The following is a 26,598-nucleotide window of genomic DNA, read 5'->3' on the forward strand; positions in this document are numbered from 1 at the left end:
TCCTAACCCAGGACCAAGGTGCCAGAAATTCCATCCCTATTCCCAGCACAGTATCATCTTACTGAACAGATTCCTTGGACACTCTCTAGGATTCTGGCCAGTTATTCACAATGAAATCAGAACAAGTGGTCAGATGTGCAGCATATAAGAAAAAGATTTACTTCCCTGGTGATGGACTAATGGTAATGGAACTGTATATTGTATTTCCAACTGTAAATTATTTCATACACTGACAGAGTTTACCAAAGCTCAGTTGAATGAATGTTCTAAAGGCTATGCCCACAATATGGAAAGGCACACACAAAGTCACCAAAGGGTAACTCTATATTTCAGCTATAAGTGGCAATGAATCTTATTCATTGCCTATAAAACCATGGTTTCACCAAGAACATACTGCACAGTCTCAATAGGGTTTCTGTTTAAGCTTCAAGAGGTTGCTCAGTAAATAACCAGTGTCGCTCAACACATGCAGTGCAATTTTCCTGTATTATCTCCTTAGAACTTCAGTCATATTTCTGGAACAGGGTGGGGAATAAACACACTTGTTTTAAATATGTTTGTCCTGATTTAATGATTAGGAGCCCCATAGTTTAAACAACATTTTGTTTGTTTTTTATAAAAATAAGAAAAGCAGAGGGAGCCACAACCACAAATAAATCTAAACCTTGTGTAAGCTCCTTTTACATATTATTCTTAGGTCTCCTATTTGTATGACTCTATCATAGTTAGGGATTCTGATTTAGTACTAACTCCAATCCACAAAAGTGTCTGTCCTTTTTGTCTTATAAATAAGTAACAAATATTAATTAGGCATCATAGTATTAAAGAAGAATTGTAGTATGATCATGAGCATGAAAGAATGGTGCTAATCGTTTAACACATAAAACTTAAGAAGCTGATTTGAAGATAAGACTAATTGAATGCCTTTCTTTTATTACACCAAGAAAATCTGTGGATGTCAAAAAAGTGTTTTGTATACCATAGAATGCATAAAAGTTGTAAGAAAGTCACCGTTGTTCAACCTACTGTCCCAGAAAGCTTTTCTGCACATTTGTTTCATGGTTTTACACCTATAAACATTACCTATAGTAGAAGAACTTCTATATCCTCTCAGTGTTCTGCTGTTCTGAGAAATGATTCTAAACAACTTTACTCACAGTTCTGGGTGTAACATTAAAATGCTTATATATGCCCCCAAGATAAAGGTTGTAGAGAAATTACAGGCATCTCCTGTATATGACCAGTTGAAGGGTTAAGATCAAAGCCCTAATTTAGAAGTGAGTTACATTGTAAAGGTGGAACAAGTTTTCAAAATAAAATGCTTATTTCCTGGTATTGTATGAAACAAGCCTAATTTATTCATTAAGGAAGGCAGTCTTTGGACATTTGAATTGTCTGTTAATTTGTTATGTTTTAAGATATGCTTCCTAATTTTGTCATTTTCCCTCAGAAATGAGCTGATATAAAGTTTTTTTTTTAAACAAAAGAACAGTTAACTAGAAAACCCAAAGCAAAACCAAAGCCACCATCCTAAAGGAAAAAAAAAGACCTTTGCTTTACAATGTCTTTGATAGCTACAGGCTCAGAAATTAAAGAAAAAATAACCACCAAGAAAGGATTCCAGCGTTGTCTGGAGTTTCTTCTAGGGGCAGACATTGCTAAAGCCCAAAAGTTAATGAAGATTTGAATGGAGGGTGTGTGAGTGAGTGTGTGTGTGTGTGTGTGTGTGTGTGTGTGTGTGTGTGTGTGTGTGTGTGTGAGAGAGAGAGAGACTGTATGTGCGACTGTGTGTTTGTGTATGTGTGAGTGTGTGTGTGTGTGTGTGTGTGTGTGTCTGTGTGTGTGTCTGTGTGTGTCTCTGTGTGTGTGTCTGTGTGTGTGTCTGTGTGTGTGTCTGTGTGTCTGTGTGTGTATTTCCATGTGAGACAAGTAGGGAGGGAGAGCATTTACACTTTCGTCTTTCTTGCTAGTTTATTGTCATGATCATTTCATCATGGATGTAAGAGTAAGCTACATAATACTTAAGAATCGACATCAAATAGGCAAACGTGTGTGGAGGGAAGCTTTTAAATTTAGCATCAAATTAGTCTACCAGTTTCTAATGCAAAGGTCTGGTACTGTTACTTGACAATGATTTGCTAACAAATATTATTCTAAACTGGAATAGAATTTCTGGAAAAAAAGTATATGTAATCATATTACAATCTAGAAAACAAAAATAAAAAGTAATTAAAATATATAATACCAGTATATCCATGCCAATGTAATGTACTTCATCCCTTAAATCTTTGAATATCTTTAAAATAAACATCATCGATACAAACAAATTTTATGATAACCAACTGGTCTTGCATTTAAGAAAGTATCTTGTAGCAATTAACACCTAGCTTTGACACAAACTTCTTGACTAGAACAGTGAGTAAATATCATCAAACTACATACACATTCATGTTGGTTAAAGATCTATTTCCAAAATGAAAAATCTATATATTAGGAGGTAAATACCTATACTATATTTACTATAATAATATAGTAATAAAGTAAATAACATATATATTTATATATATATAACTATAAAGGAAATTGAAGATTCATTTAAAAACCGAATGTTTTAAAGTCATTTAAATTGCAAATGGGCAAGAAAAAAACATCTATAGATTATATTTAGGTTAAAGTGTTTAGATATTTTATAAAGATAGCACATTTTCAATGTAATTGAAAATCGTAGAATGTATATTTATTATGGAATGGCTTTGATTCCAGTCATTGACACATAGAAATGAAATTATCTCCACTATTCATGTTCAAGTCAAGTATTATAGGACCATGATCTCAGTCTTCACTGCGTTCAAAGGTAGCCAACAGCATTGTCTTACTAGCTGAAGTCCCCTGGAAAAGTGTTATGCATCCACCTACAGCAGAGTCCTCTCTATCTTTCTCAACATGATTTTGTGAGCTGCTCTACCACAGAATGAGTGCTAAAGATTTGTCAAAAATAAAATAAAGGCCATGTACTGTAGACTAAAGTATGTGCTGTCTCTTTCCTGAAAAATGCCTGTCAATCAAAACTCTATACAAACACTTTGTCAACTTCGTTTGCCTGCTATGTACAGAGTATGTTATTCCCTGAAGAAGGGGATGTAAAAGAAATGACTTTGTTATTTCCTGTTGAAGCATGGGTTATTCTGTAGGATCTTTCTGAGATAGGAAGGGTGAGCATTCCTATTAAATTTAAAGCCTTTCCCTCCTTAACTAATTGTCTGTTAAAAGATAAAAGTGTCTTCTTACCTGTATGTTTCTTATGGATAAAGGCACTAAAGTTACAACCAATTTCAACCAAATTGTAACTACACGGAGAGGTTCTTTTAGTGAAATTACAAAACCAACTACATGACAATGGGAATGAGATCAGAGAAGCCCTTTAAGGAATAATTGATTTGTGCTTAGTATCAAATTTTAATTATATGTATATAATATAAAATCCACTCCTACAAATAATATATATATATATATATATATATATATATATATATATATATATAACTTTTCGGCTATACAATGTTTCAACTTAAATTTTCCCATTAAAAAACTAAAGAAATTGGATCCAAATTATAGGCTCGACATTTGCCAGTCTTTATCTCACTCTACAATCACGAAGACTACAAGATACAGAAGACGAAAGTGTGGTAGACCTGAGCATGGGAGCTCAAGCGGGCAGTGTTCCCAAGGCATCAGGCAAATAGCAGTACCTCTCCTCTTCCTGAGTTGTGCAGACAAAGCATTGTGGAGCTACACAGGCAAAAGCAGGCAATGAGTTTGGTAAGGATATGGATAGAAGACACTAGTGATGATCTCACTTTCACAATGGGTCCTGCAATGCTGTTTCTCCTCCTCCACAATCTTCGCTACCACCATTTTCCCCTTACTCATCCTCAGCCATATTATTAAGCTTACTGCATTTCAGGGACTACCTTCAGTCATTTTATGTATATTCTCTAATTAAACCCTTAACTCCATGAAGTCAATCATCATTAATAATTCCATGGGATACACTTTAGAAACTTAGGCAAAATCAGTTTCAGTAGCTGCCCCATTGTTACAGATGTTAAACTGTGGAGGTGAATTCAAGAGTCAATTTGTCTTGCTTAACCATGAGAACACCGCTTTTTAAATGCACAGAAGCCGAAATATTTTTAAAATGCTACCCAATGTCTTAATAAAGGCTAACTTCATGTGAGAGAATGATAAGGAGTAGGAGTAGAAAAACCCATTCTTCCATGGTGTATCTCTGTATGTCACTAACCTTGAAAGAATGCACCCCTTCCACAGTGCATCTCATATCTTACTAAACTTGGATAATGAAATGCACCTGTGAAACCTTACAATTAAGTAGATTAAGTTAAAACAGAGAAAATAAACCATTTTAAAAATTCAAAATTGTCATCTCATAGCAATCAGTATTAATATTCATCTTATTTTTATAACAAGGCTCTAATGATCCCTCAGACGGTGATTATCACAAGTAAGACAAAAATAATTTCATCTTAGAAAATTATACAGCATAAAATAAAAATATTAAAAATGAAACTGAAATTGCATCTCCCAAGTCTAGATCCTTTTGAATCTTCACTTTCTTCACGGGAGCTCTGCCCTCATAATGCAGGGAGCTCAGTACTGTGTGACTTGTCAAAGAGCCTGTCTCCCACATTCTGAAATTGGGATCTGTGCTGGCATACTTTAAATGGTTAATGATCCCAGAAAATTCTATTACAAACTTCGATGAAAATGCTGAATGAGTTTGTGCATAACTTCTGTTTATTTTAGAAAATAAGATTCTCACCAAGGGGAAAACTCCAAGTGTGGTCTCTATGACCACTGAAGTGGCCACCTCTCTGCTCTCAATCTGTGGGAGTGCACTTAGGCTTGGAGAGAGGACACACATGCCCTGAGTTATTTCGGAGCAAGTGATATTTGTGAGGCTGTAAGAGCTTTTCAATGAATCAATAATAACTTAGGATCTGGACATTTCTTTGGGGATTAATGGATGACTAAGTAGAGCTGTTCATGCCAAAAACCATTAACCCCAATTGGTCCCTGTCCAGTTTGTGGCAGCTACAGTAAAGAAGATTTACAAACTACAGACTTATGGTTTTGGACTTTACTTCCTTGAACCTTCTTTTGCAAGAAAGCAAAATGGATTTTCTTTAGCCCAAGTCCATTATATTTTATTCAACTTAGAAAATTTATATGTCTAAGTGCAGAAACTCACTACATAAAGGTACATAGTCTACTTACTGACTGAGATGGTTCTGAGGAGGCAATGCTCTGCCTAGGTTCTCTCAGGGTGCTGTGCTCCTCACACTTGCCTGCTGCAATGAGGCACAGTCCTCCCTTCATTGACTGTAAGCACATGCATAACAGAAAGCTAAACAATTTCCCTAGTTATGCCACACCTAACAGCCCAGTGTTGTTTCTTTCCTCCAAGTTTTCTCTTCTCACACTATCACAGAAATGGAATGGCATAGTGTATACACCTTTGAGCTAATTTCACTCATAAACCATGAGACTAATTTGGCTCCCACATATCAGGGCTGGACCACTTGGTGGTTTTCCAATGACAAACTATACGCACACACTCTAGTTTGATCATCCATTCAGGGAACTAATGGAAATGCATGGGTGTTTGTAGATTTTTACCAAGTTAAAAGCAAATATAACAAAACAAACAAAAATATTAAACATTGTTTCTGTGGTTTGGATATGGTTTGAGTACACTCCCCAAAAGTTTCATATTATAAAAACTTGCCCTTCATTGTGGTAGTGTTGAGGTATTGAACCTTTGGAGACAACTTCTTAGTGGATTATGATATGGGAATATTAACCCCAATAAAGATTTATGGTGGTCTCCAAGAGGGAGTGAGTTCCCATGAAGGTGGGTTTTAATAAAGAAGGACCATCTCAGGCTCTTCGCTTATTCTGAATGTCGTTGTTTCCAATGTCCACTTAACTGTGTTTTGACACAGCTAGGCTGCTCCTGCCAGGGCTCCAGTACTATCTCATGGACTTCAAGAATCATAGCTAAATGATTATATTTCCTTTATAAAACATGTTTTAAGCATTTTTAAGAGTGGCATAAAACACACAAAGCTAGTTGGGTACAGCTTTAAATTATGATGATGGAGTTAGGTTTCACTGTCTTTTCTATCTATCTAGGAAGAATTCTTGTAAGTGTGAGTAGTTTTCCTAGCCCCTGCCAAACAGTTTTCCAATGTGATATCAGCTCCAACTTTCACTAGCCATACATGAGGATTTCAGTTGTTCCATAACCTTATCAACACATCTACTGTTTGTTTTAGTTTAATCATTCAAATTTAAGAGAGAATTTCTGAGAAGAAACTGTGTTTGTAATGGCTGATGAGCTGATTAAAACTGCAGTGATATGGAGTGGTTGGGGTAGTGCAGTTCCAGAACCTAATTATCATATCATACCTTAGACTAGTTTTAGCATCCTGAATAGCAATTTCTTGGCCACCTCTGTGTCAGAACGTGCATCCTGTGATGAGGTTCCATTCACCCCAAAACAAAGATAACATGTCATCAGATAACAAATGAAGCCCATAAGAAAGCTTCCCTCATCTTGACACAACCTCTTCTTTGATGTACCCACCAATTTATTTTAAACTTGACTCAATTTATAACTTTTTTTGTTCTGTAAAATTATAAAGCTTACTGAAACTGCGTCCATTTTGGAAAATGGAATTTGGCATAACTTACATCTGGTCTCCAGGCATTGGTCACTCAAAATGACTCCAGAATAAACTATCTCTTACTCCATTTAAGATGAGTGTTGTGGCAAAATAGAAAGTACTATGGGAGTATATTTTTTCCCTAGTGACAAATATGGTTAAGTGTAAACCTATGTTTATTTGTCATCAATATACCTTCTCTAAGACGTTTCATTACTGAGCATTTCTTCCTAAGGAGTTGTGTTTGAACTCAACTTAGGCCCTTGAATCATTTTGATATTTTTTTAACTTCATATTTTAGGATATAAGATTCCTAGTAAGGAATTTATGATATCAGTCCATTATAACAAGTTTGCAAATACTTTCTTTTTGTTTCTTAATGTTTCTCTGAAATCCACTGCTGCAATTTTAATGAATGTGAAATATATGTCACACTCATTTTTTTGTCATGTTAGTGACAATCTAAGGCTTTGTGGTTTGCAAAGATTTTAGCTCTTCTTACAAAAATTATTCTGATATGTATTTCCTGAAATGTTCATAGATATTATATCACTATATTAGAATTTGGGACTTTCGGTTCTTTTAGGAGTACACTATTTTTTTCTGGGTATTTTAACATGCATGGAAACATCAAAACTCCTTAGGAAGAAATGCTCAGTAATGAAAATAATTACAATGACTCCATGAAGACCATGGCTGATTCTCAACATCCATCTGAAAAGCTGGATACATGGCTATGGAGATGGCTCAGAAGATAAGCATGTGTATCCTTCTTGCAGAATACCTGAGTTAGATGAGCAGCACTCATATCAAGCAGTTCAAAGATTCCTGGATCTTAGTTCCAGGGGACTGAGTAGCATTGACCTCCTCAAACACTTGCATACAGGTGCATATACCAACACAGAGATACAATACGTTTATAGCATTAAAAGTAGAATACATTGCAAAAATACACAAAAAATGGGTGCAATGTCATATGTCTTTAGTACAGTGGCTGACTGACCAGCCACTCTAACTATCCATTATGCTCCATGCTCCATGTGAAATCCTGTGTCTAAAACTAAGGAAAGACATGACAATAGAAGATGCTCATCCATCACTCTGCCCTCCACACAAATGAATACACATATACACATATATTACACACATCTGCATGCACACACATGCACGCATACCCTTATGAAGTCTATGCACATACATTTTATACTTGAAGAAAGATCCATTCATGCTGTGCTATGCAGGGTACAGAAGAAACCTTGCCTACTTGGTGGTTTCAGCATAGGTCATCAAGGGGGAGACACACTTTGGCTTTGTTTATCATTCCTGCATGTTGATAATACCGTTCCTGTTTAACCTCAGCCATATATTCTCTCATACAAGGACATTAGTGAGAGTAGGCGATTCCTTATGACAAGAGACATCGTGAAACAGGCTTTCTGAAGTATGTTCTTGATACCACACTTAATGTTAGGACATCATTGCAATAATTATGGAACAATCGCTCAGCAGATCAAGTGGCCTGCAAAGTGTCCTCACCCCTCCTGCATTCTCTGCTTTCTGAAGTTCTCTTTACTGGATCACACACTCCCTTTTAAGCAGATTTTCCATGTTCCAGTAAGTCCTTTGCACTCAAAGAAGAAAGAATTGGAAAACAGACCAGATTATAGCATATTAACTATGTTCTAATTTTCCAGAAAACAGATTATCTATTATCTTGGGAATGGGAGTCAATGGGAATACTATTACAAGATGAAGTAGTTTTCACAATGCAAGCTACTAAAAGGCAAAGATTTAGTGTGTGCTTTTTTATTGTTAAGCCTGTTCTTGCAACTTTAGCTTTAATAAGGTGGCACACTAAAGATGCTTTCCCTGTACCAAATGCTCTGACACAGATGGAGTTGTTTTCCAAACATTTTACCTATTTTTACTTAAATTGCTGGGTCCAAATGGAAAAGTCTAGATTAAGTGTATACTCCTATGATTCTTTGGTTTAATAGCCTAGCACACAAGCTAAGAGAAAGTAGGGTGAAATTAGAAATTAAAAAATTCTCTCTGTCTTCATAAGGAAGTCAGGCCAAATCTGTCCACAGAGAAACAGCAGGAAGAGGAGAGGCAAAGAAACAAAGACAACTTGTTTCTATTTCTGTTAACAAACATGTCCTCAACGTGACTATCATTTGTTATAAGCTGATAACTGAATCCAATGTTGTCATCACATAACCAATAGACCACTATGAATAGTTACTCTTCTATTATGGTTAATATTCTAAAATGCCTATAACACAATATATAAACCCATATATGTATATATGTACTCTCTCTCTCTCTCTCTCTCTCTCTCTCTCTCTCTCTGTGTGTGTGTGTGTGTGTGTGTGTCTGTCTGTCTGTCTGTCTCTGTCTCTGTCTCTGTCTCTGTCTCTGTCTCTGTCTCTGTCTCTGTCTCTCTCTGTCTCTCTCTCTGTCTCTCTCTCTCTGCGTGTGTTGTGTGTGTGTGTGTGTGTGTGTGTGTGTGTGTGTGTGTGTGTCTGTCTGTCTGTCTGTCTGTCTGTCTGTCTGTCTGTCTGTCTCTGTCTCTGTCTCTCTCTCTCCTAAAACTAAGAAAACTAGTGAGTTTCATGAATGCAAAGTTTTGGCAAGATGTTTTATTCCTTAAACACTGAAGTAGATATGAGCATTATCTATGTTTTAGAGAACATAACCTGAGACTTACAAGAGGTAAATAACCTGTCCAAGGGCACACATATTGCTATAGCAGGCAATACAATACACAAATTAAAAGCAAATATTCTAGCCTCAAAGCTTTTCCTTAGCTATGCACTCTAAGACTTAAAAACGTTAACTCCTTTATCAGTTTGCACACAGTAGGTATACAAGAGAAAATGTGAACTGGTACACTAGTAAATCGGAAGGAATCAAGATAAGCTCCCTGCTCCTAACAAGCACAGCTCATTGTAGCCAGAAAACTTCCTATTATGAAAATAGGCTATTGTCAGGATCTGAAAGACATGAAGAAGTTCCTCATGAGGATTAAAAAGGAATAATGAAAATCAGGAAGCAGGCTTAATGAGAAAGAAATTCAATATGCTTCACCTCCTCTCCAATTCCTTTTGTGTTTGGCATACTCATGTAGGAATAACTAAGTTTGTTTTCTTATTGTAGCTTTTTGCCTCCAAATCACTAAGAAACTCTTCATGTGTCTTCAGTGATAAGACCAGAATAGATGATAGAGGACCACAAAAAGAATGGGTTACTAGTGAAAGCAGATGAGTCGTTATAACTATAAGCTTGCGTTATCGGCAAACTTATAGGTGCAGTGTGAAGTAAAATTTACCAAGTTTTTAAACTGAAAGAAGGTCTGCATTTATTTTGTGCCTAAGAGTTATATGAATTAAGTGTACCCTGAAGATTTCAAAAATACCACACACAAGGAAATTAAATATGGCTATGTAAGAACAGACTGGGAAAGAAGACAGTGTTTCAGAGAAAGTGTCTAATATCATCTGTAAGGAGGGGTTCTTTAATGAAAAAGAAAGTAAATGATGGCTGTGGAAGAAAATAATTACCTTTTAATTGTGTGTAGGAAAAAATATTCACTGAATAGTCAGATTGGAAGACACCATAGAACACAGTCTGGTCCCTTCATTTCAATGAGTGCATTGAAACTAAATAGTGTTTCTAATATTTACACACATGGTAGAGATCTCTGCACAGCAAACTGCCCCTGTGATTTTTTTTCAGGAACTAAAAATTATTATATTAATTGTTTATTTTATGAGTTAACAGAATTACACACTAACAAATATAGACACCTTCTTATTTATAGTCCTACAAACTGAACCTTTTATACTTTACCTCACTAGCCGGTGGCTGGTACATGTTTCAGCCAGGTAGGATTCTATGAATGAGGATCTTAGCTCCAACCAACCAAATATTTTTGATTCTATTCTTAGACTACTACTCAAACTTCTTTGTGAAATACACTTTAAACATATTTATAGCACATTGTAAAATATTTTTATCCCTGATAAAATGCTATATAAAGGCAATGTGAACAAATTTCAATTTCCAGATGGTAAAGTTTTTTTGATACCCCATCTTGCCATCCACCATGATTCCTGTTACACAGTATTTATTAAATAGCTTTTTTCCCCTGTAATGTTGGACCAGATGACTCAGTCACTTTACTGCTGCCATACATCACCAGCTCTTACTGATAATTCCAAAGCAAGCAACCTTTCTTTGTTCTTTCATTGGCAACTCACTTACTGGCAAGAAAAAAGATTTATAATTATGCTAAAGAAGGGAACCCCAAACATTTCACAAATTTTAGGGGGCAGTTGTGTGTTGGTGCATGAGTGTGAATTCCTGTATGGGAACTCTTGAGTTCAAATATGTGGGTGAGTGAAAAGGGGTAGGTGCATCCAAGTGTATGAGTAAAACAAGGGCATGGAAGCATGCAAGCTTGGGAGTGTGTGCTTGTACCTGTGGAGGCCAGAGGACAAGCTCTCATGTTATTCTTCAGGCACCACCACTATTTTTTATTTGCTTGAGACATTATCTCTTGTATTGTGAAGTCACTGAGTAGCCTAAGCCAGTGAGTCCCCCAGGACCTCCTATTGCTTCTTCCCAGCAGTGATATTAGAAGTCAGTGCCACCATGCACAACCCTTTGATTCGGGTTCCATTTAGGTGCAAAGCTGAAGCCATCGATCAATATGTGAGTTAGTATTAATTTGAGAGTGACCTGCATTGCTTCAAGGAGTTGATTAAAGGTTGCAAACTGAAAAATAATGACTGTTAAATTGAAAAGTATCCGAGAAGTCATTTGATCCCATGATCCGGTTTCTGAGAGGAGGACACTTTGCTGACTAGGCTGTCTCTCCAGACTCTTGGCAAATTTTGATTGCTTAACTGGTATTTTATCTTATAACTCCTTTCTATTTTCTGTTTTCTTATTATTGTTGTTATATACTTAAAAGATACCCATTTCCATTTCTGAACATACATGCCAACCAAACATAAAGAATGAAATTTTATCATTTGCATTTTACTTGCCACATTACTGATGACAGCTATGAGGATTTGATTATTTGTATTTTACTTGCTATGTTATTGGAGACAGCCATGAGGTTTTGATTATTTGTATTTTACATGCTACATTCTGAGCAGTCTATGTTCATTATACATTCATAGCCTTTCAAGGCACAGACTGCCATTGGTCTACTCCCAGACGACAAAACTCAGATGTTGGTTACAGAACCCGTTCACACTATTAGTTAAAGCAGGGAAGTCTGATTTGAAAGCCTGTATTCTTAAACCTAGTGGTATGTTGCTTCATGAAAGGGATATGGTGTAAAAATTTATCCTAGGGAATAACATTGCATGTACATAAAAGAATGTGCTTAGGCAAAACAAGAAGGCCAGGGCATCACTTAGCAACACACCCTCATGGGATTACTGCTGCACATATAGTCTATTGTTGATCAAAACATCATTATGCAATACATGACTACCCTGTTTCTATAATAAGTGCACACATATGCATTCACACACAACCAACTATTCTGAAGTTACTTCTCAGATACATTTTATCTTCTGTCCCTCAAGAAATAATTTGTTTTTAAAATGGACAGATACAAAGATTACCATCTTGAAGTTTCTCAGTGATAATGACTGAATGAATAGTCTTCAGGTTGGTGGAAGCAGCTGTCACTAAGCCTGAGGGCTCCATTCCAATCCCTGGTAAACGGAGAGAATCGACTTCAATAGTAAAAGGAAAAAAACAAAAAACAAAAAACAAAAAACCACAACTCGAAGATACTGTCCTCTATCATACACATATGACATGCTCTAACCTAAACATATTCACACTCAAAATTAATAAATAAAATATAAAGAATTTTGTTTAATCCTCTGTAGGAAAGAATAACAGAACCAGACAGCTACAGCCAAATGTGAAGGCAAGGATGTCAGTTTTTATCTGTTCCACAAAAAATCTCTTTGTATTTAGAGAAACGTCCTTTAAAGTGTCTCTTTCATAAGACAAAATTCTAATCTAAATGCAATTCACTGATGAAAACTGCATTAATCCTATGCTGTGTATCCAAGAAGCAGTCCATAGCACTAACAGATATCTATTAAGGTTACAGGCGGTGTAAGTTACATATGTAGCATACATGTATGTTATTAGGATTAAAAGTATATACAAGAACACCAACTACAAAATTAACTCCATGGGAGCCACAGAAAGCACAGGACACAGTATAACAGGAACCTGACTTGTTAATCAAATAGGACTGATGATGTGGTTATCTGGAGCCTTCCTTTCTTTTCTTCAAAATACATTCTCAACAAGGTTTCCAGTTTTAAATATGTCAGTTAGCCATGCTTGAAGAAAATGTCTGTGCTCAGTTTAAGAGACATATGGGGCACCAATCTTAAATTTAAAAGATCATTTTATCAAAGAAATGCATGGATGGGGCATTCCTACCGAAGCCAAAGTTATCAATCAATATGTGGCTTAGTATTAATTTGGGCAAGACCTGTGTTGCTTCAGAAATTGATTTAAAGGTACAAACTAAAATGTTGTGACTTGTCAAGCTGAGAAGAACTGTAGAGGTCATTTGGGCCCGCCTGCCTTTGTTCTGCAGATGAAGACTTTGAGAGAGTAACAGTAACAACCCCATTGGATACTCAGAAAACTACTGGCAGAGATGACATAAAAGTTCATAGGGCCTGAAACAGAGAACTTCATTTGAAAATGTGAAAGAACTGGAAGATGTCAATGGCCTTCAAATAAGCAGTGCATCCTATACAGTGGCCTATTCTTCAGTCAAGCTAACAGGCTGCAGGCACATCTGGTCTCTCTGATGTAGGCCAGCTTAGAAAGACGTGACTCTGGTTCAAGTATGATGAAGACAATGCTTCGGCTGCTTTAGAGCCTGCTTGCTTTGATTTCCATCTTGTCATTCTGGTGCACCCTATAGGTGTAGGAAGGGACTTCAAAGGTAATAACTTTTACCTTTTTTTAAAAATGTGGCTCATTTTGGTATATATGTATGAAAGAGACTAGGATCCTGAAAGTCCAAACACTGTTGCATAAGGCTTTTTATGGAGGAAGAAAGTCTTGGCTTTGTGGAATATGTATGATTTTGACAATGAATATTGAGCAGGTTCTGCACAGAGATGTCTTAGAAATACTGAGCTTCTGTAGCTAAAATGAAGATGGGGAAAAAAATCAATCACCAATGTGGGAAGATGATAAATGGGCTTTCTTCTTGGGCAGGGCCAGGTGGTGTTATTTTTAATCATTGTGTTGTACGATGATAAAAATGGATATATGCATCCTGAACAATAGCATGAAAGAAACTGTCAACTCACATTGTCTTCTCATGAAAGCACAGACAGAAGAGGATGCAATATGAGGACTGGAGAAGGTGGGCAAAGATTCCCTGCCAAACAAATTTACTCATTTTTAGAAATGACGAGGTCTATTCAAGCTAGCACAAAATTTGAAAACATACATATGTATGTCTTTACTTATCACCATCAGTGCAGTAGAGAAAATAGGAAAGGGCTCTACCATATAACTCAAGAAAACCTGACTTCAAACCCCCATCCAAATTTACCAGTCTTCTGGTTTTCAGCAAATCAGTAATTTCCAGAGCCCAGAGCTCAAACACAAAAATCAGAGAGGTCCTTAGGAGCAACCTTGCTTGATAGATGAAGATGCATTTAAATGTGGAAAACTGGATCCTGGGCTCACCTGTGACTCTTGCATCCACGCTTTATGTTACCTGATACTACAAGAAACTCACAGTGGAAATCCACAGTTTATAGTCTCTTTCCATATTAGGATTCTTCACATGACCCAGGTTCTACACACTCATGAGTAGGAAGTGACTCAGTGAGTCACAGCAGCATTTCTCTGTGTCATCATTTTACCCCGTAGGTTGCATTTAAGGAGTGAAGTGAGTCAATGAACATTTTTCTCCTATTATACTGTCCCAGAAGTTTAAAAGTTGCAAGACACTAGGATTATGACTTAATTTACTGTTAATAGAAAACCATTATAATTTCCTTAAATTGTCTTGATTTTGTAACCAAAATTTTCCTAGGGCGGCATTTATAAACCTTCAATATTTAGAATGAAAATAATTTTCATCAATATGACTGAAGCAATCTGTATAACATTTCTGAAGATCAATATACAACAGTCTTAAATGATAGTGGAGTGTTTAAATTTATATGTATTTATATTGTCAACATTTTGAATGCCATGGGGATTTCTGAATTTAAAAATGGTGAAACAAACAAACAAACAAACAAAAGCGTTGTCTGGAAAAGGAAATATGCTCCAGAAAATGGAAACATGGTTAATATCGACAATAGCCACAGAAGATAGACCATAGTCTACAGAAACAAAGATTCATCCCAGGGTCTTTGGTAGTTTACATGATACATGATACCCCAAACTTCCCTCATGTGATCCTATCTATTGATTTTTAATGCTAACATTTTCAATTGCTATTGAATTCAAACACCTCTGTAAGTGAACACTGAAGCACTGATAACGTGAATAATTGTCAGTCACTAATGATTATGTATATGTATACAAAAAAGAACTATTATCATACCTTTTGAGCCGATCCAAAAGTAAGACCTCTTGTACTAAGTAGAATATCACTACAAACAGGATGATAAAACGAAGGAGCCATTTCTTGTGCAGCATTCAAAACATATATTTCACATTCAGATGTCTTTTACATTAATGCAGTTGTCAAAATGATTTACATGTGTTTATTCACAGATTGTGCTTTAATATGCTAGGGATAATGGGCCATACTCATTCCTTCCCATGCTTAATTCTGATAGGTTTCCAAAATAATAACTTGGGCCAGATATAGTACAGAGATATGCTACTAAGATTGCAATCACATGAGAGTATGCATTTAGGCTGTATTGAATGTTTGGCACATATTTGACTATGACAATAATGACAATATAAATATGATACTTAGAAAAGCAATCTCTGGGAAAGTGGAACTGACAACAGAAACACATTTTACCATCCTGCAAGTGAGTCAACCACATTTCAAAGTATTTTATAAGTTTTTTTTCACAGTACATACAGCCACCAACCTAATGTGGACGCTTTCAGAATAAAGATATTCTTTTGTACTTATAACACAGTATTGAATGGCTAAATATAAAATTAATTGAGAAGTGAGTAAATGAAGTGGTCAAGACAATGCTAGATATAGTTCTTGAAATGTATTAGGAACTTAATATAAGTGGCCATAAACTATTTTATATTTGTATCTTAGGCATATTCCCAAGTTTCATGTATTGAAGATCTGGTCCCAAGTTGATGTGTGTGTGTGTGTTCCAGGAAATGGCAGAACCCTATAGACAGTAAGATTTAGAATAAAAACAATAAAAAAGTAAGTCATTGGTGGTATTCCCTTGATGGACTATAGTGACTCAAGTCCTTTCTATCCCTTTCATTGAAGTTTCCATGTCCTGGAGTGAACTGCTGCTTTTTCTGTGAGGTCCTTGCAAGACATTCTGCCTTGCACATAGCCTAGATAGAACATAGCCAAGGAACCATGTGCTGAGAACTCTGAAACCATAAAGAAAAAGCAAGTCAAATGATCTTAACAGGTATTCTATTATAGTGACAACAGAAAAAAATAACTACATAAATATGTTTAGACTGATAATAGGAGGAAGATCTTCCTAGAATATTAAAACTGAACTGACAAAAACATTATGTGGATATTTATTATTGCTATTACCACTTTGAACAATCATTTGAAGTGGTATCTACAAGCTGACAAAAAAAATGACTGAAGCAACATTAACTAGTTAACTCACTATGCTTTGGAAATTTTCAGTCATCCATTTATTTATTCATTTACTGCACTCCTACTTCCCACTATACATAGTGAATATCCCATGGTAAACTTGACAGATATGGTCCTGGATTCTCCCAGTTGAGTTCAGAAAGGAAAGTCTCTGGAGCTCAGAGGAAGCTGAAGGACTACAGTTCTTACAGATACCTTTTGTTCGTGCTACTGGAAAAGTCCATCTATATTGAAGTGAGCAGCTCCCCATTTTGGCAGCCATAACAGGCTAACACTTGCTTGCCTGACCTTGCCTTGGTCACTAGGAGATCAGATGCTTGCCTCATGGCAAGGAACCAATTAGAAGTTAGTTAGTGGTGTGATGCTTTATGGTTCTGGGTGTGCTTTAAGGACAAGTGCACAGCAATGATGCACAGAGCATAGAAATCGCCCTGGGAGGGCCTATGGGCCATAACAACCAGTTGACCAATCAACAGAGGGCAGGTCCTCCAAGCTTGGAGGCACACCAATTCTAAGCCTGTGCGAACCCCTAGACACTCCACTTATGCTGTTCTATAAGATCTCTATGCCATGGCTTCTCATTGTCTTTTCTAGCCATCCGCCTTGGTGGATGGATAAGAGGCCCAAGCTAACATGGGGTTAGCTCGTTAAACAACTATAATAAAGCCTCTTGCTGTTTGCATCAAGTTTCTGCCTCTGCGTATTGATTGGGGTGACAGTGTTCCTGAACTGAGATCCTGGGGGCCTAAGCCTCTGGGGGTCTTTCAATATCACTGCAAAACAAACATTTAAACCTAAACTCTAATTGCAGTTTTAACATCTATTATGTGTGCAGTCTGGTCCAACACAGTATTTTCTATCTGAACAAAAGAATGGTCCCTCACCTCCCTCTCTTGTGGAACTATAGTCTATTCTCTCTACTCTCCTTATAAGAATTTTAGGAGAAATCCAATCACTCTTTTGTTTAATTTCTTACATATTTTCCGTTGAAATTAGAATGAATACAGTCCTTGTTGTAACCTAACAGATTCTATTTAATCTGGTCCCAGTGCCCATGATTTCTACCCCTGAGTGTCTATTTGGCTGAGGGTTTAGTTGCTCAAGCACTTTATCCATAGATGCACCTCAGGCCTTGTGCACTCACACTTAGGCCTGCATCAGAAATGTATAATTTCCTTATTGTGGTGTTTCCTCAAGTGTCAACTTTCAGAGGGCTTAATGCAATCTCTCTCATGCTTTAATTTTCTTCATACGTAGCACTTGTTATTTCTGACCTTAGTTACCTTATGTAATATTCCTGTTGCTTTATTTCATTATCACTTTCCTTCCTGCCAGAGCCTATCCACAAATACCGGGCTTCATTGTCATGGGGCTCTATCCTTGGTACCGATGACATTATTTAGCTTAATGCAAGAGCCAAGGAATACTTTTCTAAAGAATAAATATTTTATTTGGTCCTTACATTCCCAGAAGTTACTAACAGGATTACTATTTATAGACAAAAATAGTAAGGTAAAAAAGAGATGACACAACCATTTCTAGAAAGAGATAAAAGGATTCAGGAAGTAGGGTTCACATTTAAGGACTGGATAGATGCCTGACACAACTGGGGGGAAAAAGCATAATAAACATAATCATAAAACACTTTTTCTTTGGGAGAGATTTTAATTTCTTGATTTAATTTCAAAACTACAAAGCATACTTTGGAAAAACGTATTGTACCTGATTCTGTAATCTCAATTTTATTTTGTTACTCTTTTGGTCATTTACTAAATGTTTTAACCAACTGATGATCATTACTTATGAAAGACAAGAAATGAGAGAAAACAGTTTTGTTGTTTTCTATGATTTAATTTTACTCAATGTTTCCATATCATGGCTAAATTCAGATTCTCATCTTTGTTAGGCCAGGCATGAGTTATCAGGGCCCATTGCTATTAACTCTGTTCCATCTTGACTTAATGTCAGAGAGGTCAAAATACTCATGCTGCTAAATGTTCAACAATGGGATGTTTGGCCTAAGGTTTGGCAACTAGATGTCTTGACCCTCAAGACCAAATTACAGAATGTTTGACTTAGGGTGTGGTTACTATATGTTGAGTATTAAGGAGGTAAGTGTGTTTGTTTGTTCTTTGTGTCTTGGTAAGGAAGTGTTTTGCCCTCCCCTTTTGCTTGGGGTATGTATGTAAGGGATATGAGAAATAAACTTAAGGTGTCTGCAGTATTCACTGAGTGCCCTCTCTATTCTATCTTCCCTCTCTTGTTTCTTTTCTTTTCTCAATTCTCACTTCCCCTTTCAGGCACATTCAGACAGGTTTTCTGGACCCCACATGAGTTGTAACTTTTCTCAAAGGAAGGAGAACTGCTCTGGAGAAGCTTGCAAGAAGTCAGAGTCTATAGCAGGAAACACACAGAAGAAAGAGAAAGGGATTGCAATGCCTTCCCAATTTGTGGCTGAATAGTCTTTGTGTTTGTTTTGCACATTCTCAGGGCTGAATGAATACTTTTGTAGTAAACAGAGTAGAGCTCAGATCATGTTTACCACTTCCATTAGGTCTGGTCCCACACGCATATGAAATTCACTGTGCCTTGGGGAAAATAAGGACTGAGTTTTCCTAGAAGAGGCCATTGTGTTGCTAAACTTTCAATGAGTGGCAGTTCAAAGACAAACCAGAGCAAAACAAAAATAAAACTCAAGAGTATCATCTCTTTGGTGTCTTTCCAAAACATCATTTTGATAAAGGAGCTCCTGCAAGTCTTTTATCTGCAAAGTTAATTTCATTATTGTACTATACTGTACTTAAAATAAAAAAAAACAGATCCACACATTTATTAAAATTGTAATGAATGAATCACTTAGGCTTTGATCTTGTATAAGAGTTTTAGTGAGCTGTCCTAAAGAGAGATCAATTAAGCATTTTTTTCAGACAATACTCTCAGACAAAGCATTTGTAATTCACTTTACTAAAATTTAGGAACAGAACACATTATTACAAAAAATAAATAGCCACTATTTGTGTTTCTTTTTCCTTCAACATAGGGTACAGGCCTGTTTCATTCCTGATGCGAAAAATTAAAAATTTGTACTTAATGATAACATCATTTGGGGACATTTTACCCCTCACATATGCTATTTTAACATACTGAAATCAGCTTCTCCTGACCTGCTCTCCAGAAAGAGGTCATACAATCTAATGAAAGACTAATGAACCTGTGCCTGAATAGGTCACCTGACCCTCCTGTGAGAGATGCTTTGCTTATCACTGGAGAAAGGGCCTTCCCCAACTTCCTTCTTTGTGAAGGTCTCAGAGAAAGATCAGACTGTTTCCCATAGTTGGTTACTACATGGCAGTTGTAAGCATTCAGGCATTATGCTTGCTTGTCCCTGTCACCTGGCACTCAAGTAGTATACCCTGGTCAGCCCAGAGTTCCATGACTACTAGTGAAAGGACCAGCTCCCCATTTCAGCAGCCATGACAGTAACACGTGCTTGTCTGACCTTGTCTTGGTCACTAGGATGTCAGATGCCTGCCTTGTGACAAAGAACCAATCAGAAGTTAGCTGGTGGTGCTATGCTTTATGGCTCTGAGTATGCTTCATGGACAAGTGCACAGCAATGACACACAGAGCATAGCAACCACCCTGAGAGGGCCTATGGACCATAATAACCAGTTGACCAATCAACACAGGGCAAACCCTCCAAGCCTGGAGGCACACCAATCCTGAGCCTGTGCATACCCCTAGACACTCCCCTTACACTGCCCTATAAGATCTCTATGCAGACGCTTCGAAGGGTCTTTCCTAGCCACATTGGCCATGGTCGGTGGATGAAAGACCTGAGTTAACATGGGGTTAGCTCGTTAAACAACTACCATAAAGCCTCGTGCAGTTTGCATCAAGCTTTCACCTCCACATGGTGATTGGGGTGTCCACGGTCCTGGAGTGAGATCCTGGGGGCCTGAGTCTCTGGGGGTCTTTCACTAGTCTGTACACAGGTGCAAAGGACCCTTTAAAAGACAGGTCCCTGCCCCCTTAAGCTCTCTTTCTCTCTCTTTCCTGCTGTTCTGGGGCAGACAGGACTTTTCCTGTCTCCCTCTTGTGCTCTGTCCTCTCTCTGTCTCTTTACCTCTTTTCTCTTTCCTGACCCCCTCCCCGCTTCCCTTTCTAATAAAACTTCTCACATAAGCTCTGTCTGCCTGGCACATTTGTCACCCTGGCCTGCCATGGATCCCCCCATGAGCATTATCATAATAGCAGTGGTTTCCAACCTGTGGTTCATGACCCCTTTGGGGATTAAATTCCCCTTTCACTGGGGTCACCTAAGACCATCAGAAAACACATATATTAACATTACCATTCATAACAGTATCAAAATCACAGTAATGAAGTAGCAATGACAATACTTTCACAGTCTGGGGTCATCATAACATGAGGAACTACATCAAAAGGTCACTGTGTTAGGCAGATTGAGAGGCACTGCTTCAGACTCATGTCATTTGTGTCTTACTTCTCCACAGCTATCCATGCATCATCAAATCTCCCACAGAAAAACAGAGGTCCTCATGGCTTCTTGAAGGCCTGAGTGTACTGAAAAGTCTATTAAACAGCTATGTGCTTTGTTCAGAGTGCAGGAGAGCTAAGGGGTCCCTTTGTCCTCCCATGAAGATCTTCTAATATTTTCTGATAAGATGGAGACAATTAATTTCTGTATTTTAGGACACAATCATATCCACTATGAAAAAGCTATGCTTCTAGGAAAAGCACTTTTCACCAACTGACAACATTTTCCTGGAACACAGAATCATACTCCATACTGTGTGGAGTTTGACTTATTTGCTGTGGAATACCATTGCTTTTGTGCTCCAAACACAAAGTGAGACTCTCGTAATGATGAATTTGTTAAGGTGACTTTCCATGAGGAAATCACATTCATTTTCCAGGACTCATGAGGAGCTTTGTTATACATCTGAAGGTCTCTTCAACTGACTCGTAAAAGGAAGTTAGCAAATCGGGCCAGGAGGACAGAAAGAGACCAAAGGAAGATGCGTCATCGGAAATATTACATCATATGTGCAAATTATAATGTATGACTTCTGAGGTGGTATTTTTTTGATACCTAAAAATGGAATGATGAAATTGAACAGGGCCCATGTCCTCATTATATATGTGGAGCTACTTTTATGACATGAAAAAGTCTTTTAACTTTTCTTAAAAGGAAGTTTCATTTCCAAAGAGAAGTGGCTTCAGTGATTCCCTTCATAGATTCTCTAAACTCTCAAACTCTATGAATCCGATCATTAGCATTTCAACTGTATTTTCATTACTCATTCATTGCATTTTTGATTTTAGTACAAATCTTGTTCAGGTCATCTCACCGATACATTGATGTTTCCTTCTAGAAACAGCATGGGAGGAGGAGCCAAGGAGGAGACCCTTTACACCAAGTCCATTTGCACCCCCGACACCTGGGATACCTGACATTTGCACCTGAGCATCTATAGTGAGCAGCCCTCAGGAAACAAAACAAACAAACCCCGGGCATCTTGAAAGGACCAACTATGAATTTCCTTTTCTTTCTTTCTTTCTTTTTTTTTTCTTTTTCTTTCTTTCTTTTTTTTTTTTTGGTTTTTTTTTTTTTTGGTTTTTCAACACAGGGTTTCTCTGTAGCTGTGGAACCTGTCCTGGAACTAGTGTAGACTAGGTTGGCCTCAAACTCTCAGATATCTTCCTGTCTCTGCCTCCTGAGTGCTGGCATTAAAAGCATATGACACCACCATAAAGTGCCATTTTCTAAAGCATGGCAATTTAGTAAGTGAAAAAGAAAGTCATGAGAGAAATCCTAGTGTCCAAGCACAAGTCATGTCATTTCTTGATGACTTCTGTCTTCTCTTTTGGCAGTGTTATGTTTGGACATTTACAAAATTAAGTTTCATGAAGGTACCTTGGATATAGTTTCACAAGCAAATAGTTTTCCAAGAATGTTGGATGACAGCACGTAGCCATCATTTTTACCCTCTCACCTGTAAGTGCTGATACAAACCCATTTAGAAAGGACACACAATGACCAGAGGACTTGCTTCTATCTAAGAGAAGAAGACTTTTTTTTCTGTAGAAATAACTAGATGTTGGGACAAAAATGGAAAATGAGCTTGGTAAGCATAAAAATAGATGAAAGAAAGGGCAAAAGTACTAAGATATACTAGTTTTAGACTACAGTGAAATTTTAAAGAATGAATCATGCCCCCAAAAGAGTAACACACTGGGAGGCATTGCAAGAGGTATGTCTGTTTGTATCTATCTAGCAGTTTAAAAATACCATAAAATTGTATTGTAGTTGTTTCACTCCTACATTGTTTTCTTTTCCTTTGATTGTTCTAACCTGATACATGATACAGAATACACATTTCCTACATTTAGCAAAAATTATTTTATGTGTGTGAATGTCTTTCTAGAACACACCTCTCTGTACTATGGGCCTTCCTTGTACTCTGGAGGCCAGAAGGTGTCAGATCCCTGGAAAGTAGAGTTACAGACACTTGTAAGCAGCTTGAGGTGGGTGATAGGAGTTAAGTCTGGGTCCTCTGGTCTACCACTGAGCGACTCTAGTCCCCAATTCTGTTCTTCATGTATGCTTGTAGTAAAAAAACCATTTTATTAGTTTATTATATAAAATTGGATCTCAAATATTCTACTTATACAAAGATTCCTTTAATTTAGTAGTAATATTAGATTCATTTGCTGAAAAAAAGCATATAATTTTAACATTAGGTATTTTGGGTATATGAGAAAATTTTGAGATATATAGATAAGGAAACTAAGGTTTGATTAGAAAGAGCAAGTAAATTAAAGAAATTTCTAGAACCAATCAATTAACTATGCTAGTGAATATCTCCAGTTACTACACACACACACACACACACACACACATTTGAACTGATAAACTCTTAGCACTCTGAAAAAATGAAACAGGACCTGCATTAGGACTTAAGGCTTTCCTTTCCATGCTTTTGTGATTTCTATGGATATCTATTTGCCCATAATCCCCAATGCAGTTGTCTCATGTTAGATATACTTTTGAGAAAGTCATTTGGGGTTAGAGATGGAAAACTTTACATGAGAAATGCACACTAGCTGAAAATGCTAAGTGAACATGCAAATCAACTTATATACATTGGTGAATCAATACAGATGAGCTATCCTCAAAGTCTAGACATCATGGTGTAGCCTAAGATGTGAGTACAAAAGGAACAGGAAGTGCTACATTTAGTAGTTTAGTCATACATTTGCAATTTTCAATGGAAGTTTGTGTAATCAGTTTCCATTATGCTGGCACAAATGACAAACTAAAGAGCCAATTAAGTAATTATTGATAATATTAATGTATATAAAATAGATGAGGAGATACTGTTAGCCATTTGGACCTTCTCTGATACTCCAGAATTCCCATTTTGGTAAGCAGATGTTACCAGAATAATTTACTTTAGTACAAAACCAACTTGACCATATTCTGCCTACTCCGCTATCTCTGATTTAAGACAGAGATGGATGTCAACAGGAAGAAATATAAAAAGGTGCAAGCAGATGCTGAGGGATACCTTCCACAAGCTCTCAAATCCTGCATTTCATTAGTAGCCTTTAATTAATTCTGAAGAGAATGACCAACCTGACAAATGTGTCAGTGGCATGGCTTTGGATATGATAAGCAAGTGTTTTATTCTTGAGTTACATTCTAGATGCAAGTACTAAAGTATTTTTTAAAAAGTCAGAATTATATCGGATTTAAACTCTAAAACTCTCCTTTGTGTCATGCTTCAGAATACATCCTGCAAAGTTCATGTCATGTTCTGTTCTGAAAGCATGAACATTAATTTTTAAAACAGGATATCCAGTTCAACACAATGATACAAATCCTTGGAAAAGAATTTAATGGGTCTCATCTTTGGAAATGGACACTGGTTGGCATTTCAAAGGAGTTTACTAGGCAACCTCACAGAATGAAGATTGACAACTTTGTGTAGTAATATGGACTTGTACTCATATGTTATATTTTTGCAACAATTTACATATAACATTTTGTGCTCCATTCATTGCTCTTCAGAAGTTATTTACTTCCTTCAGCATAAGCATATGTGTTATTTATGTCACACATATTTTTCTCATACCCACTAAAAACATTTTAAACACTTAGCTAATTTATATATGTATTGGTATATATATATATATATATATATATATTATATATATATATATTGTATTGGTAATGAGTCTTCATACGCAGTTATATCATGGTCTATTTCACAAAGTCTAACATGCATGAGTGTTACACATTTGCAAACTTGTCAAGTATTTCTGGGGGAAAAGTTTCTGGAAGCACTTTTTTAAAAAGTATACACATTTAAATTTCTATAGCCACTATCCAGCAGTTCCTTAAAAACATCACAGCAATTACATTCTGCCCAACAACATGCAGAAATCTACTAAAGCCAGTATTTCTACACCACCACTGCCAAAATTGGATGTGATGGTGCTCTTTAATGTCCACCAACTGTGTAGGTTCTAATTGTTACGACACTGCTCCAGCTACTGGTAAAAAATAGGAAACTACGAATGAACAACCCACGTGTAGCTTTATTGACAAGAAAGCGGGGGAGATGGGGTTGGATTGTCAGCCAACCCAAGAAGAGCCAGAGAGGGGGCGGGGCTGTACCTTTTAAAGGGAAGACCTTGAATGCCAACTGAGACTTCACTGAAGCACAAAGTCCTCAAGCAGGCCATAATGTGTGGCAGGTGACATGATGATGATGTAGCATGTTCCCTGTGCATGCCCGTTGTTAGGGGGCAGGGGCAGCTAGGTGTATATCCTAACAGTAGTGCCTTTCTTTTATGTGCATTTCTTCACTTACTGAGGTCAAGCTTGTCCTTATGTGTTGATGAGTTCTTTAAAGATCTTCTTTTTTGGCCTACTTGACCTTTGCCTTTAATGGTCTATCTCCTTAATGTCTTGGAATTAATTAGATTTACTGACATTTATTGAGCTCCCTACTGTGGACCAAACTCTGTTAGCTGGAGGTATAAGTGCTACACAGAGAATTTAGATTCAATCAGAAAAATTAGGTGGGACAATAGATGACTGTAACAAGATACCTGGGACTGCGTCTACACAGAAGCCGCAAAGGCTGTGTTGGAGTAGTGGGGATGACCCGGGAGGGGTTTCAAGATGGACTTTACAAAGAGAGTATAATAGACATATTTGAATAGTAGGTGAAATTTCATCAGAGATCAGACAGAAATCATGGTGTCTGAAAAGAAAAGCACAAATAAGGGCCCCAAACACATAATGCAAATACTGCTCATAACACCAAAAACGATTGGCTTGTATACAAGGTGTCAGATGGCAGAAAGCTATCTGAAAGGAAACTGGGCAAATGAGAAAACCAATTCATGAAAGTGCATTCTAAGAATTTGTGCTGAATCCTTTAGCCAAGTGAGAAACAGTTTTTAAAGGGCCATTTCAACAGAGCAAGAGCTTTGGATGATGGGTAAGGAACTCTAAGGTTAGGAAAATGGCAAGCAGGCTACAAGACACTTGATGGGCAAGAGTGAGAGCCTAATTTGGCACAGTGTCAACACAATCAAGTGAACTCAGTCATTAAAAGCTTCCTTCTTCTCACCCAACTTCTGGTATCAGTACTCATCTTTGTGGTAGTATTTATTTCTTTGTGTGATGCCATGCCAGAGCCAGCCTACTCTAGCAGAAGAGAGCTTCAATTCCAGGTAGCATCAAAACCTATCGATCCACCCAAAATAAGCCTAAACTGTGACATTTCTTTACTTTCATTGTGCTCACATTTGTGACAAAATAAAGCCAGGATTTGTTAATTGAATGCTTTTACTACTCAGTTTCTATAAGCTTCTAAGAACTTACTGCAAACTGGCTTCTTTTCATACTGAAAAATCCAGTGGTTTGAGTGAATAGAAATGATGGTG

General features: G+C 37.1%; 1 protein-coding gene across 18 annotated transcripts in view; it reads right to left on the reverse strand.

Moving 5' to 3' along the window:
- Positions 1-26,598, reverse strand: part of Nrxn1 (neurexin 1) — a 1,056,958-nt gene that overhangs the window by 1,014,854 nt on the left and 15,506 nt on the right. Inside the window, exon 3 of one of the 18 annotated variants that reach the window (XM_035445184.1) lies at positions 13,642-13,651. The exons of the other annotated variants lie outside the window; for them this stretch is intronic. Coding sequence (XP_035301075.1) covers positions 13,642-13,651 — 10 coding nt within the window. The remainder of the gene's footprint in view (positions 1-13,641; positions 13,652-26,598) is intronic. 18 annotated transcript variants of the gene reach the window in all.

The sequence above is a fragment of the Cricetulus griseus genome, chromosome 5 (assembly GCF_003668045.3).
Source record: "Cricetulus griseus strain 17A/GY chromosome 5, alternate assembly CriGri-PICRH-1.0, whole genome shotgun sequence".
Classification (NCBI taxonomy): domain Eukaryota; kingdom Metazoa; phylum Chordata; class Mammalia; order Rodentia; family Cricetidae; genus Cricetulus; species Cricetulus griseus.